This window comes from Macaca mulatta, chromosome 13, assembly GCF_049350105.2.
Source record: "Macaca mulatta isolate MMU2019108-1 chromosome 13, T2T-MMU8v2.0, whole genome shotgun sequence".
NCBI lineage: Eukaryota > Metazoa > Chordata > Mammalia > Primates > Cercopithecidae > Macaca > Macaca mulatta.
Window position 1 is genome coordinate 50557465 of NC_133418.1, and position 15053 is coordinate 50572517.

The window sequence follows — 15053 nt, forward strand, 5'->3', positions numbered from 1 at the left end:
GCAAGACAAAGGTGAGGATGCTTGATGGGGAGCCTCATGGGAGGGGAAGAGGAAATGTTCCTCCAAAGCAAACATAGGGTTCCATGGAGGGAAGTAAAAATGTTAAAAATGGGCCCAGCGCAGTGGCTTATGCCTCTAATCCCAGCACTTTGAGAGGCCAAGGTAGGTGAATCGCTCGAGCCCAGGAGTTGGAGACCAGCCTGGGCAGCATGGTGAAACCCTGTATCTACTGAAAATACAAAAAATTAGCTGGATATGGTGGTGCACGCCTGTAGTCCCAGCTACTCAATAGGCTGAGGTGGGAGGATTGCTTGAGCCCAGGAGGTGGAGGCTATAGTGAGCCAAGATTGTGCTGTTGCACTCCATCCAGCCTGGGTGACAAAGCAAGCACCTGTCTCAAAAAAAAAAAAGCATATTGTTCAGGGCCAAAGAATTCTCTTTACTTATTTCTATTTTTCCTTCTCACTTTCATGCTCCTCTTCCTTAATCTTCTCCATCTTCTTTGCAGATTTCTGTTTATACTGCTGGGACCTTCTGGGAGAGCAAAATCCTACAATGAAATTGGCCGTGCCATTGCAACCCTCATGGTAGATGATGTAAGTGGTAACCAGAAGCTTGTACTCCTGAATTTTACAGCTCCTGCAACAAACACTGCACCTTCATTCATTAACTTATCCAGCCAGCACATTTGAGCACCTACTGTGTAACAGGCACTACACAGGATGCTAAAGATAATGAGAATCAGGGAATAGTCGTTGTCCTTTAGGAGAACCAATCAAGCGTGAGGGACAGACGATAATTGTAAAACTAACCATGTGCCAGCTTCCCAGGGGGTCAAGGAGGGCTTCACAGATGAGGGGGCTTTAAAGCTAAGGAGGAGCAGGAGGAAGGCAGACCCAGCACCAGGCTATGAGGCAAGCATTCCAAACAAAGGAAATGGATCAGGCTCAGAGAATTTGGATGGAGGTGGTTTGATGTAGGCTCAGTGTAAGAGCTTCAAGGGCAGGAGGTAACACTGGAGAGGTGAGCCAGAGACTACACAGAGCCTGTAAGCAGAGCTGAGTAACACTCTGTCCCCAGAGTGATGGGGAGCCTAGAGGACTTTCACTCTTTCCCGTTTGTGCCAAGAATACTCACTGGCAGTGCTTGCAGCTGCAGGCTTTACCCCAAGATAACTTTTCCCCAGGAAATGTCTCACTTTTATTATTTTTGCATTGCTCTTGTATATTGACTTTGGAAACAAAAGACATCATTCTACTTATAGCATTCTGTTTTTAGTTGTGGTATTTCCATTTACAAAATATACTAACTCTCAATCATTGAAAATATCAAATGCTAGAAAACTAGCATTCCTACGAGTGATGCTAACATCATTCTCAGTTTTTGGCCTAAGATTCATTCGATGAATCCAGTTTTTCCAAATTAGATGACTCTGATCATTCCAGTGATTCTGATGTTAGTTGTTTTTAGAAATAACTCTAAGAATAATTTTTATATTTCATTTTCACATTGAAAATCAGTCAGATTTGCTTTGGCCTTAAAGAGTGTTTCTGTAAAATTAAATGAGTGCTGGCAATGAGCTGCACCTTTTTTTTCCTAAACGGGAAAAGGTTAAACATGAGCATATCCCATCGAATCTGTAAGTCAGAAAGCACATTCTGGAGACAGTGTGAACAACACGACGTGAGCCTCCAAGGGCGAAGGGCCGGAAGTAAAAAATGGATGTGAAATATCTGAGCTCCTTGGACTGGGCTCTACAGAGGTTTTCTAATGCGCGTGCTGTGTGGAAAACTGAAACGGAAAGGTTAAGTAACTCAACCAAAGTCCTACAAGCAAGAATATGGAGACCTGGCCTTCAGATCCAAGATAGGCTGTCTTCCCCCAGCGCCTGCTGTGTCCCGTTGTGGTTTATTTTACCAATGTGCTATGGTCTCATTCCAAAAACTGAGAGTGAGTTGTCAGTGGGAGACGTGGTTCAAAATGATTTCTTTAAAAACTAGATGTGGTATGCTCCCGGGCATGTCAGAAACAGATGCGATCTTTCTTTTCTCCCTCCTCTCTCCTCACCAGCTCTTCAGTGACGTGGCCTACAAAGCCCGCAATCGGGACGATCTGATTGCAGGAATTGATGAATTTCTGGATGAGGTCATTGTCCTTCCCCCGGGAGAATGGGACCCAAATATCCGAATTGAGCCACCCAAGAAGGTACCCTCTGCTGACAAGAGGTGTGTATGAGAATGGGCAGTAGGGGGAGAAAAAGGAGGCTTCAACTCTGTTGGTATCATTTTATTGCTCTTTAAAATACATCTGAGGCTCAGCATAGTGGCTCATGCCTGTAATCTCAACACTTTGGGACGCTGAGGTGGGTGGATCACTTGAGTCCAGGAGTTTGAAACCAGCCTGGGCAACATAGTGAGCTCTTGTCTCTACAAAAAGAAATCAAATTAGCTGGGCATGGTGGCATGCACCTGTAGTCTCTGCTACTCTGGAGGCTGAGGCAGGAGGATTGATTGAGCCCAGGAGGCCAAGGCTGCAGTGAGCTGTGATCATGCCACTGTACTCCAGCCTGGGCAACAGAGTTTGACCCTGTCTCAAAATAACTTTTAAAATAAGTTTAAAAATAATAAGATATATCAGAAGCAAATATGGCTAAATGTGAACATTTGTAAAGTCTAGGTGACCTGTGTGTGGATATTGTTAGATCATTTTCTGCATTTTTGTCTGTCTTTTAAGATATTTCATAATTTTGGTTGGAGAGGTGAGGGGTGCTCTGGGGGACTCACTCTCCCTCATCCCCCTTCTCTTCCAGGAAATCTGTGTTCTCCCTAGCAGAGCTGGGCCAGATGAATGGCTCTGTGGGAGGAGGCGGCGGAGTTGCTGGAGGAGGCAATGGAGGTGGTGGTGGTGGTGGCAGTGGCGGCGGGGCTGGCGGTGGCGGGGCCGGTGGAACGAGCAGCGGGGATGATGGAGAGATGCCAGCCATGCATGAAATCGGGGAAGAACTTATCTGGACGGGAAGGTGCCCACCCCAGGCCTCCCAGTGACCCTGCTGTCCTTTAGACTTCTCTCCTTCTCAGCCGCCCTCTGGGGACCTTTCCCAACCACGGTCTGTAGTGCCCACTCGAGGTCACCCCTGCCTTCTTTCCCTCCCAGAGCCCTTGAACCCCATCACGGATCCCCAAAAAGGGTTGCCTCAGGAGAGGGGAATTTGAGACCCATACAAGAGGAGAGGAACCCAAACTTTTCTCTTAGACATCCTTTGGTGCCTGTTTCCTGGGTCTGCTGTAACAAAGTACCACAAACTAGATGGCTTAAAACAACAGAAGGTTACTTTCCTGCAGTTCTGGAGGCGAGGAGTTCCGCAGCAGGTGTTGGCAGGACCACCATGCTCCCTGAGGCTCTGGGTGGAATCCTTCTTGGCCTCCTCCTGGCTTCTGGTGGTGGCCAGCAGTTCTTGGTGTTCCTGGCTGGCAGCTGCATCACCCCCGGCTCTGCCTCTCCACCACATGGCCTCCTGTGTGTCTGTCTTCACAGAGCACTTTGCTCTTTGTATAAGGACCCCAGTCATATTGGATTAGGGCCCACCACAATACTTAATCTAAACTGGATTACATCTTCATAGATGTGAGGACCTTAATGTATCTTTTGGGGCAACACAATTCAATAACAGCACCTTTTTTTAAAACTTAATTTACCTATTCAAAAACTTTTTTTTTTAAAGAAAATAAGAGAAAGTTCTCCTGGCCTGGGTTTCTTTTCCAGCTCTTGGAGTCATTCAGGTTGACCTAGATTTAGGAAAGGATGTGGCTTTGCAAATCTACATATAAAGCATGACTTTGAGAATGAAGTCATGTTTTATATGCCCTTGGCTTTATACCAGTGGTTCTCATTGTACGCAGCTGTGGCCCTCCTTAGTCCCCCTACCCCCGAGCCCAGGGGATTTGGCACAACTTGAGAGGGGCGATGCTACTTGCATGTAGTAGTTAGCTGCTAAACATCCTGCAGTGCATGGGACAGCCCCTACAGCAAAGGAGTATCCAGTCCAAAATATCAGCAGAAATGAGGTTGAGAAACTCTGCTCCATGCTAAGGACTGCATTAGGGGTTATGGGAATAGCAATCCCAGTAAACAATGTCTCCAAACCTAAAATCTCCCACTCAACTGTTCCAGATAGCAAAATCAAAAAATAAGCAAATACCAACCAGTTATAAGGTTTAGGATCTGTTCTTAATGAATCTGTTATAATCTGGGATGCCTCTGTCACTGAAGGTTAGACATACCTGTGTTCACCAAGAGCGGGCACCCTGCAGATGGTCAGGGATGTGAGGAGGACCATCATCTGTGGACCCCAGGACTTCCATTCTCCATGGAATGTTGGGTCTACCCCAGGACATATTCCCATCAGACTTTCTCTCTCCAAAACCCCTATGTCCACCCTTCCCAGTGTGGGTGGTGCCAACCACAAACTCAGTCCTACAGGAATTCATCCCTGGCCCTAAATGTTCTGGTGGAAAGATCTTTGCCCCATCCACCCCAGTCAAGTTCCTTTCCTCGCCCCGGGGTCTGCAGGTTCTTGTAAATAGCCCTGCCCCTGCACTGGTGTTAGTGGTGAGAAAGCAGCCCCTGGGCCTGTCTTGAGCAGGTTCTTCGGTGGGCTGTGTCTGGATATCAAGAGAAAGTTGCCCTGGTTCCCAAGTGACTTCTATGATGGCTTCCACATTCAGTCCATCTCTGCCATCCTATTCATCTACCTCGGCTGTATCACCAACGCGATCACCTTTGGTGGGCTTCTCGGGGATGCCACCGACAATTATCAGGTGTGTGTGAGCTGGGGCCCTGAGTGTAAAAGTAAGATCTGCCACCACCTGGTGGCAGCAGGAAGTTTCATCTTGTAATCCCAAAACCAAGGTTTCATCTACCAGCCAGGTTGAGGCCATCAGTATTTGTAATCCTTTACCCTTCAAGTAATAATGATAATAATAAGACAATATTAAAGATCTGAAGCTAAATCTCATTACTAAAGACCACATTTAATGATTATTTAAAGAGGCCAAACCGTTAAGGGGAATCGTCTGCTGTGTTATTTGGTACTTTTTCCACTGATACTAGAGTGAATTTAATCAGCACAATTAATGGAGTGCTAATTGTGGCCTTCTCCCCACACTTTTTAAAAACTAACCTTGAATTCTTAGTTTGGAGTTAAGACATTTTTAGAAGGATGGTAAGCTGTGACCATGACAACAACTCAGGCCTCCCTGGGGAAAACAGCTCAGCAGAGACACCTGCCAATCTCCTAGGCAAGGGTCTTCTCCGGTGGAGGCCTTCAAAGTAGAGCCATTGGAAAGCTCAGTGCACCAAGGAGAAGACCCATTTGTCCAGCTGCCTTCTGGGCATGTCCACATGGCTGCCCCTTGGGATTCCCCATGACTGCCCTTCAGGGTCCCTCAATTCACAGAGCTGACATTGCATCCCTTGTCTTCCCTCCTGACCTGCTGCTCCCTGCCCTTCCCCAGCATAGCAGGTGATACCATGGTTCACTCAGCTGTCTACACCAGAAACTAAGCATTATCCTTGACTCATAAATCCCAGCTGCTCCATGTGGCCCTCACCACATGGCCCTACCTGGCTCTCACACCTCGCCTCCCAGCATTCTCTTTCTCAGCATTCCTACCCTCCCCACCCGTTCTACATTCTGTTTTCCATCAATCCTGATCATCTTTTGGTTCTTCAAGTACATGCTGTTTTTCAGCTCCGGACCTTTTAGACACTACTCCCTCTTCCTGGGACACTGTTTCTTGTCACTCCACTTAACCCCATTCCCCTGGCCAATTCTCTGCTCATTTTTTGGATCTCAGCTTCCACTTATCTACTTCCAGGGAGGCCTTCCTGACCACCCCTTTACCCCTACTGCGTGCTCCTGTGGCACTCTAAACCTATCCCAGCTTAGCACACCTCTTGGCAGTGGCTCTCAACCAGGGACAATTTTCACCCCAGGAGACATTTAACAATATCTAGAGACAGTTTTCATTGTTATAGCCGGGAGGAGAGTTGCTACTGGTATCTAATGTATAGAGGCTGTGGATGCTACTAAACACACTAAAATACACAGGACAGACCCCTCACAACAAAGAATCATCTAGCCCAAAATGTCCGTTGTGCAGAGGTTGAGAAACCCTGCTATATGGAAATTGCCTGGTTACTTACCTGTGTCTCCCACTAGAATGAAGAGGTGTTATCTTGTTCAGTGATGGGTCCTCAGTCCTTTCACAATGCCTGGTACATAGCAGACAGTTAGTGGATTTTGAATAAATGAATTATCTGACCTGTAAAAGCACCAAACAGATGTTTGAATGAATGAATAATCAGATGGATAAATGGACTGTCCTCTGGGAGTAGAATGGACACAGAGAAAAGCACGTCCACTGTTTTGTGGGCCCTGGGTGCCGAAAGGAAGTCACATGGTACCTCTATCTAGATGGAATTAAACAGAGTGACACTGGTCATGGTGGCACGTTGTAGAGGGTATAGGAGATGGAGAACAGGATTTAGGCAGGAAAGGGCCCAGAACAAAGGATAAACACTGTGGCCTGGGCCCGTGGAGAGATTGCTGGGCTGCAGCCTGTGTGGAAAGACCCCTTCTCCTTCCTATGCTGAGTCACACATTTCTTGTGCCCCCAGGGAGTGATGGAGAGCTTCCTGGGCACTGCCATGGCTGGCTCCTTGTTCTGCCTCTTCTCGGGACAGCCTCTCATCATTCTCAGCAGCACGGGGCCCATCCTCATCTTTGAGAAGCTTCTCTTCGACTTCAGCAAGTAGGTGTCCCTTGGTGGCCCCCAGTGCCTGCTCTCGCACTTGGGGTGGTATGCTGGGGCCAGAGCAGGAATAGGCCCAAAGGGGAGGTGGTGGTGCGGAGGTGCCAAAGCCATCTTTAACCATGGGAAGGGCTACCAGGTGGCTCCTCCTGACTCCTGCCAGCTACCTGCCTTTAAGACATCTTAGTGCATATTGGCACAGCCAGTAGGGGCCAGCCACGACAAGAGGAGAAAATTCACACCACTCAGTTGGTGAGCAATGGTGATTTGATAGGCAGTATGGTGCATGAAGTCTTGGACTGAAGGTCAGAAGGTTACACCCAGACCCAGGCAGCTCCCATCGCTACTCTAGGCTCAGTTGCCTCCTCTACAACATGAGGGTTTGGACTAGACCATTTCCAAGGGCTGCTCCAGCCCTGTTCTTCCAAAATTCCCATTTTTCACTCACTCTGGTGTCTATTACCAACTGTGGGCACTGAGATGTCTTAGCACCTTCCTGCCTCCCCCATAAGATCTTTAAAAAAATTTTTTTTGGCTGGGCATGGTGGTTCATACCTGCAATCCCAGCACTTTGGAAGGCCAAGGTGGGCGGATCACCTAAGGTCAGGAGTTTGAGACCAGCCTGGCCAACATGGCAAAACCCCATCTCTACTAAAAATACAGAAATCAGCCGGGTGTGGTGGCGGGTGCCTGTAATCCCAGCTACTTAGGAGGCTGAGGCAGAAGAATCACTTGAACCCGGGAGGCAGAGGTTGCAGTGAGCCAAGATTGAGCCATTGCACTCCAGACTGGTCAAAAGAGTGAGACTATCTCAAAAAAAAAAAAAAAAAATTTCTTATAAAGATGAACACTGGACCCCCATGAGCTCTCAAATATCAGACAACTGCACCCAAGAATTGTCCCTGTCCCCAGTCTTTCACAATCCCTGGGAGGGCATCTGTGCCACAGGAGGACAGATAAGCCACTCAGGGGTGGGTCTGAGGAGTCAAGCACAACCAGGAGGCCCGGGCTGGAGGCCCCTCACCTCCCCTCTGCCTTCCAGAGGCAATGGCCTGGACTACATGGAGTTCCGCCTCTGGATTGGCCTACACTCAGCTGTCCAGTGCCTTATCCTAGTGGCCACAGATGCCAGCTTTATCATCAAATATATCACCCGCTTCACCGAGGAGGGCTTCTCAACCCTCATCAGCTTCATCTTCATCTATGATGCCATCAAGAAGATGATCGGTGCCTTCAAGTACTACCCTATCAATATGGACTTCAAGCCGAACTTTATCACCACCTACAAGTGCGAGTGCGTCGCCCCTGACACAGGTGACCGGTAACCCCAGACATGCCGTGGGCCCTCACCTACCCCACCGGCCCCCTGATCCTTCACCACAGCTCTCTAATCCCACTGCTGGGGAGGGGCCATTCAGCCAAGGGCTTACTGTTCCAAGGGAGCAAATACAGGATCTTGAACCCAGTGTTCAGAAGGAAACCAAGGGGACAGTAGCTCTAATAAGAGTCACAGGATTATCATCAGGAGGGCACAGGGATACCCCAGGAAGGAGTAAGGCATGCTTTGCCTCAGTGTGGGGTAATGTGGAGGCCACACCTATCGGGAGTGCCACTCAGGGGTTCCTGCTGCAGGCCAGAGATAGACCTGATGGTGCCTGAAGTCTCTCCCAGCTCCATCACGTCATGATACGATGAGCTCTCCCCAAGACAGTGCTGCCCATGTGGCCACATACCGTGTAAGGTGAGACCACACCTGAGGGATGGACATCCACACAGATGGAAAGATGTCCAGAGTGGAGGCTCTGCCGACCATGCCATCTGAGAACAGTTGGAAAACTGGGGCTTATTCAGCCTCTTAGGGAGATGAGTTATGAGAGAAGGACTGTCATGTCACAAAGGAACCGTGTTCACCCTCTGAAGCCACAGGATGTAGAGCCGAATGAGGAACAGGGAGCAGAAACTCCAGGGAGCCAGATGCTGGCTGAATTTAGGGAAGAACCTATAATGGTGGGAGTTAACCACCGTGGGAGTTCTCGGCCTGCTTGGTTGGTAGCAAGTTACTTGGACACTCTCTGGATGTCCATCTGCCAAGGGTGTTGTAAAAAAGGATCCCTGTACAGATGGGGTCAACCTGATAACACCCAGTGCCACTCCTGTAGAGTTACTTTCTGGCCAAAACACCTGTCATCTATGAGTTAGGGCTTCCCATAGAGTCTGAGCCTCCTTCATAGTCATGATCATGCCCCTAAGAGCCTTCAGTGGGATGTGCCCAGAGTGCCCAGGGTGCTGCAGAGCAGGAGCAGGAAGTCTATGTACACATCTCCAAGCACCAAGGCTGGACTCACAGAGAGCAAACTGAGGTCCAGAGACCACCCAAGGTCATGCCAAGCCTCAGTTTCCCTGGCTGTAAAAGAGGGCTCTCAATGCAGGCCCTGCTGGTCTCCTGGGACTCCTGTGGGGTTTCCAAATCTATACCCGATTGAGTTGAAGGAATTAAGTGGATAGTAGGTTGTTCAGCCCCTTAATACATTCCTACAGGTAAAAAAATCAATCATAATATTTGAAATGGAAAATATTTGCTGCACAATTATTATGTGCCCTACTTTAGGCCTTGTGGAAGATAAAGATGTCCTGCCTTCAAGGAGTTCAGTTTTGATTATAACCCTTCCCTCTGTGACTGCACTGATTTTGTAAAGAAGTCCAGACTTATTTTTTTCTTTCTCTTTTTCTGCCATTAATTTTGAATTATTCCACTAAAATCTAATGACAGGTGATGCTACCCTTTGTCCTGAGCCAAGGCATGTCGCTTGCCCAGAGGGGATCCTACCTGCAGGCAGGCCCTTTTCATTCTGCCCTGGAGCAAATCCTGCCTCTGTGGGGAAGCCCCATCAGGGCCCTCTTACGTGCTTGTATCTTCTAGACTGTAGATTCAGTGTTGCATTGGCATAAATTTTACACAAACATAGCTTCTAGAAGCACACATCCTTGATCTCTTTTAGAAAAAAATTCAAATTCTGTGTTTTGTTTTGTTTTGTTTTGAGACAGAGTCTGGCTCTGTCGCCCAGGCTGGAGTGCAGTGGTGTGATCTCGGCTCACTGCAACCTCCGCCTCCTGGGTTCAGGCGATTCTCCTGCCTCAGCCTCCCAAATAGCTGGGACTACAAGTGTTTGCCACCACACCCAGCTAATTTTTGTATTTTTAGTTGAGGCAGGGTTTCACCATTTTGGCCAGGATGGCTTCCATCTCTTGACCTCATGATCTGCCTGCCTCGGCCTCCCAAATTTCTGGGATTACAGGCGTGAGCCACCACACCTGGCTGCTTTGGCCATTCTGAGAATCATCTATCCACAGGAAAAAACAAACCCAGGGGTGCTCTAGGAACAAGGGCCGTAGGAGCATATAAGGTGCGTTATGAGGGATATAATGAAGCCACCTGTTCCCAAATGGCTTCCCCTCTGGCTTTGCCCAGGTGCCTGATGTCACCTCATTCTTTGGGGTCATGCTATTGTCATGGTTCTCAAAATGTGGTCCCTGGACCAGCAGCATCAGGGAACTTGTTAGAAATACAAATTCTTAGCCTCCTACCCCAGACCTGCTGAATCAGAATCTCTGGCTGGGCACAGTGGTGCACACCTGTAGTCCCAGCTAGTCAGAAGGTTGAGGTAGGAGGATCACTTGAGCCCAGGAGTTTGAGACCAGCCTGGACAACATAGCCAGACCCTGTCTCTATTTCTAAGAAAGAAAGAAGAGAGAGAGAGAGAGACAGAGAGAGAGAGAGAAGCAGCAGAAGAGAAAGAAAAGAGAAGAGGTGAGGAGAGGAGGAAAGAAAGAAAAAGGGAAGGGAAGGAAGGAAAGAAAGAAAGAAAGAAAGAGAGAAAGAAAAGAGAAAAGAAAGAAAAAGGAAGGAAGGGAGGGAGGGAGGGAAGGAGAGAGGGAGGGAAGGAGGGAGGGAGGGAGGGAAGGAAGGGAGGGAGGGAGGGAGGGAGGGAGGAAGGAAGGAAGGAAGGAAGGAAGGAAGGAAGGAAGGAAGGAAGGAAGGAAGGAACTCTGGAGTAGGGTTCACCCTGACGTATATTAAGTCTTCCAATTGATTCTGATGCACTCTTAAGTTTGAGAACCATCGCTCTGTTGAACTATCAGTAATAATGGGCCATTATTGACCATTAAACCCCAGTAAGATTAAATTTTCAGTTTCTTCACAGAAAGTAAAGGAACTAGAACTAGGACAAGTTAGTTTTAATTAAGATAACATGGAAAGGAAAATTCTACACATTTAGGAGACGGGGATGAGGGGGACGAACTGTGGAAGGTTTCTTTCCCAGTCCATGGGCCACCTACTCATAATCCTAGTTTTACTGCGAGGCCCAGTCTTAATATAGTATACTCTCACTCTTTGTCACTCTTCATCATAAAAGCTTGTTTGGGGGCACTCTCTTTCTGTTTGCTTTTGCTTCCATTGTAACTGATTTGTATTCTATTTATGAATGCTGCACACACTGATTTGGCTGCTTTCAATCCCAAGTGAGTACCACTTTGTAAACACTGGAATTTTAAAATGTTTGATACGTGGACCCTTTCTAAAATTTTCCAGGTTATATTTCTTTCATCTTCATCTCAAATGGCTTTCAGATAAACCCTACAGAGTTCTTGATATAAAAGAATTGATAAGCATAAGCAGAAGACATCAAAGGTGGTCTGAAGACATTGGGTAGTGAAAAAGACATCTGAACTCCCCAGGCTCAAGCATCAGCCAGGAGTTCTCTAGCATTTGAGTGAGGACCCCTGAGGCAGCCTTCCTGCCTGGCTTCTCTGTCGCCATCATTAATTGCGCATCATGTTCTTTTGGTCACTGATGTGAGGAAAGGCAATAGAACCCCAATTTCTAATAAATGAAGCCTTCCTCAGAACAATCCTAACAAACCTCTGGGTTTGTAGAGCTTCTAGGAATATTCTGCCCTGGGTCAAAATGAAATTCCTTAGACCCCCAGCAGGCATGGGAGTGAGCAACATAGCAGGGCTCTGTGGTCACATCAGCCCTATGGACAGCTTGTTGGAGATTGGGAGAAGCCCGAAGATAGACCTCTTCTTCTTTCTGGGTTTCTAACTGCCTGTGTCAGCCAGCAGGAGCCACATCGGGCTTACACTGCATTTCAGACATATTGCTGGCAAGCTGGCTGGCAGGCCTGCTCCCTGTCTCCGCAGACCTGCTGCAGAGGGACTGCTTGCCTCTGCCTTCACTAGAGGAGGATGGTGAGGCGGGCCTGGCCTTTGCCTCTACCCTTGCAGTTCAGGAAGAAGAGAGAAGGCAGCAGGCCTCCAAAGCCCGATTTCCCATGGGTCGCCACATCCCGGGGGAGCCTGGCCCTGCGAATGAGGAGCAAAGGAAGCAGGACAGACTGCAGAACAGGGGAACAGAAGGGTCCACGTGGAAAGGAGAGACAGATGACTGTGTTTCCTTGAAACTCTCCCTGTAGACCTTCATGTGATCCACATACGGTTAGGGACACTGAAGCCAGGGTAGGGAAGTATCCATCAAGGAATGCAGAGAGAGCCGCTGAGAGCAGCACCTTTGGGTTCCCAATTCTGCTTCAAAACCTGGACTTTGCTTTAACTTTTCTCAACTTGCACTTGGCAGATTAGAAACGATAATATCAAAGCAACAAGTTCTTTCAGGCCTAGCTGACCTTTAATAAAAAGCACATATGGGCTGGGTGCAGTGACTCATGCCTGTAATCCCAGCACTTTGGGAGGCTGAGATGGGCAGATCACTTGAGGTCAAGAGTTCAAGACCAGCCTGGCCAACATGGTGAAACCCCATCTCTACTAAAAATACAAAAAATTAACCAGGCGTGGTGGCATGCGTCTGTAGTCCCAGCTATTCGGGAGGCTGAGGCACAAGAATCGCTTGAACCTGGGAGGTGGAGGTTGCAGTGAGCTAATATCATGCCACTACACTCCAGCCTGGGCAAAAAAGAGGGCTGGAAGGGAAGGAACATATCTGTGGAGGTGAACAGGGCAGGGAAGTTCACAGTGTAGAGCTGGGAAGTTTATAGGCTCTGGGCCAGCCTTCCTGGGATGGGGTCATGGCTCCAAGTATGAACTGTGTGACCTTGGGTGAATTATATAACCTCTCTGGGCCTCAGTTACCTCATCTGTAAAGTGGGCATACTTGGTGAAGATTTGGGATTTAAACAAATGAATATATATAAAGGCTTGGCATAGTGCATGGCATAGAGTAAGTTCTTTGAACATTTTTAAGTCTAAAAGCCCAGTGGCCAGTGGGGATTCACAAGGCACGTTATCCTCCAGTTTGTCTTAGCACTTTGTCTTGGTCCCAGATTCCTTATTTCAGTTTTTAAAACCAGCTGTTCGTCATCAGGCGGGTGCTCTCCTGGCCCAGCTGGTCTGTCAGAGCTGTGTCCCAGGCTCGGTCCCACCAGCCCTTCCCTAACTGGGGCAAAGTGAGGAAGGTGGAGAGGGAGCTGCCCTCACAGTGGAAGCCAGGCCTTGGCTCTAAGGAACTGGAAGGAGATGCGAAGGGGTTGGGAATGCGGCTCCCAGCCCCACAGCTGCTGACCCTGCCCCGTGTCATGTGCTCATCCACAGTGAATACAACCATGTTCAATGCTTCAGCCCCACTGGCACCAGACACCAACGCTTCTCTGGTAAGTCCTTTCCTCTCATGTCAGACATTTGAGTGCTTTTGTTTGTAGGAGGAGGGAGAAAAGAATTTGGAAATGAGACCAACTTATAGCCACCCAGACTTGCAGAGGTCAGCTCCAACCTCACGTCAGGGTCACCTGCAGAGCTTTGTAGATGCAAACTTTTTTCTTAGGTATATACTGTAAACATCCCACTTAAAAACATGCCTCATTCTGTTAAATCCATGTTTTTTGTGTGTTTTTGTTTTTTGAGACAGGGTCTTACTCTGTTGCCCAGGCTGGAGTGCAGTGGTGCGATCTTGGCTCACCACAACCTCCACCTCCCTGGGTTCAAGTAATTCTCCTGCCACAGCCTCCTGAGTAGCTGGGATTACAGGCACGCACCACCACACCCAGCTAATTTTTTGTATTTTTAGTATAGACGGGGTTTCACCATGTTGGCCAGGCTGGTTTCGAACTCCTGACCTCAACTGATCTGCCTGCCTCGGCCTCCCAAAGTGCTGGGATTACAGAAGTGAGCCACCGCACCCAGCCCCATGTGTACTAATAATATGATACAAGCCAGGTGTAGTGGTACACGCCTGTAATCCCAGCTACTCGAGAGGCTGAGGCACAAGAATTGTTTGAACCCAGGAGGCAGAGGTGTGGTGAGCCAAGATCGCACCACTACACTCCAGCCTGGGTGACAGAGCAAGACCCTGTCTCAAAAATAATAATAATAATAATAATAATATGACACACACACAGAGGAAGGGAAGGTAGAGGTGAGGGATGGTAAATAGGGCCGCACAAAGCTGTAAGCAAAGCCTCCCATTCATCTTTTTGCCTTCTTCCTTCTCTTTCTGCCTAGGACCCCCAATTTCCAACAGTGCCACTCTCCAGCCCCAGAAAGTTTATTAGTGTTTCTTCCTCAATGAACCTAACGTGTTCTTTGCACACCTTAGTCTCTGGGGCCTAAGGTGTGGTCTGCCTTTCCCAGTAATGACGGTGGTCTTTAGGAACCAGCATCCCAGCCTAAGTGGCTTAACGATAGAAGTTCAATTCCGGATGAATGTAGCACCTGGTAGGACTTGGGGGACGTTTGTGAGCTTTTACTGTCTCCAAGGTTGCTTCTTCAGTTATTCCTGCCTAGGCAATTGACTGCTCTGCCTACGCACATCCCAGTTGGCAATTTAATTTAATATTTTTCAAAGATCAGGGTTTTGTTTTTGTTTTTTTTTGTTTTTTTTTTTTTTGAGATGGGGTCTTGCTCTGTGGCCCAGGCTGGAATGTAGTGGTGTGATCATATCATCACTGCAGCTTCAAATTCCTGAGCTCAAGTGATCTTCCTGCCTCAGCCTCCTGAGTAGCTGGGACTACAGACATCAGCCGCCATGCCTGGCTAATTTTTAAATTTTTTGTAGAGACAGGGTCTCACTACGTTGCCCAGGCTGGCTAACTATCAATTTTGAGAGAGAAAGAACAGAATCAGTCAGTGCCTATTTCTGAGTCCCTATTATATGCAAGGGGCCATGTACACTGAAGGCTAAAAAAGACATCTGAGAAACCAACGTGGTCCCTGTCCTCAATTTTGTTTTTA

At 48.0% G+C, this 15053-nt stretch overlaps 2 protein-coding genes across 19 annotated transcripts in view; both read left to right on the forward strand.

Moving 5' to 3' along the window:
• The window catches only part of SLC4A5 (solute carrier family 4 member 5), a 144108-nt gene that overhangs the window by 105795 nt on the left and 23260 nt on the right, over window positions 1-15053 (forward strand). For 13 of the 15 annotated variants that reach the window (XR_013402681.1, XR_013402680.1, XM_077959216.1 and 10 more), the window contains 7 exons: window positions 509-596; window positions 2071-2225; window positions 2810-3019; window positions 4643-4817; window positions 6679-6812; window positions 7855-8126; window positions 13419-13477. Coding sequence is in view for 13 of the 15 variants with exons in the window: in XM_077959216.1 (XP_077815342.1) it covers window positions 509-596; window positions 2071-2225; window positions 2810-3019; window positions 4643-4817; window positions 6679-6812; window positions 7855-8126; window positions 13419-13477 (1093 nt within the window). In the remaining 2 variants the exon portion in view is untranslated. The remainder of the gene's footprint in view (window positions 1-508; window positions 597-2070; window positions 2226-2809; window positions 3020-4642; window positions 4818-6678; window positions 6813-7854; window positions 8127-13418; window positions 13478-15053) is intronic. The other 2 variants (XM_077959227.1, XM_077959222.1) reach the window with 2 other exon arrangements.
• BOLA3 (bolA family member 3) overlaps window positions 1-15053 on the forward strand; it is a 190764-nt gene that overhangs the window by 65189 nt on the left and 110522 nt on the right. The window contains exon 1 of one of the 4 annotated variants that reach the window (XM_077958496.1): window positions 14548-14551. The exons of the other annotated variants lie outside the window; for them this stretch is intronic. The gene's annotated coding sequence lies outside the window, so the exon portion shown is untranslated. Of the gene's footprint in view, window positions 1-14547; window positions 14552-15053 lie in introns of those variants that run through there. 4 annotated transcript variants of the gene reach the window in all.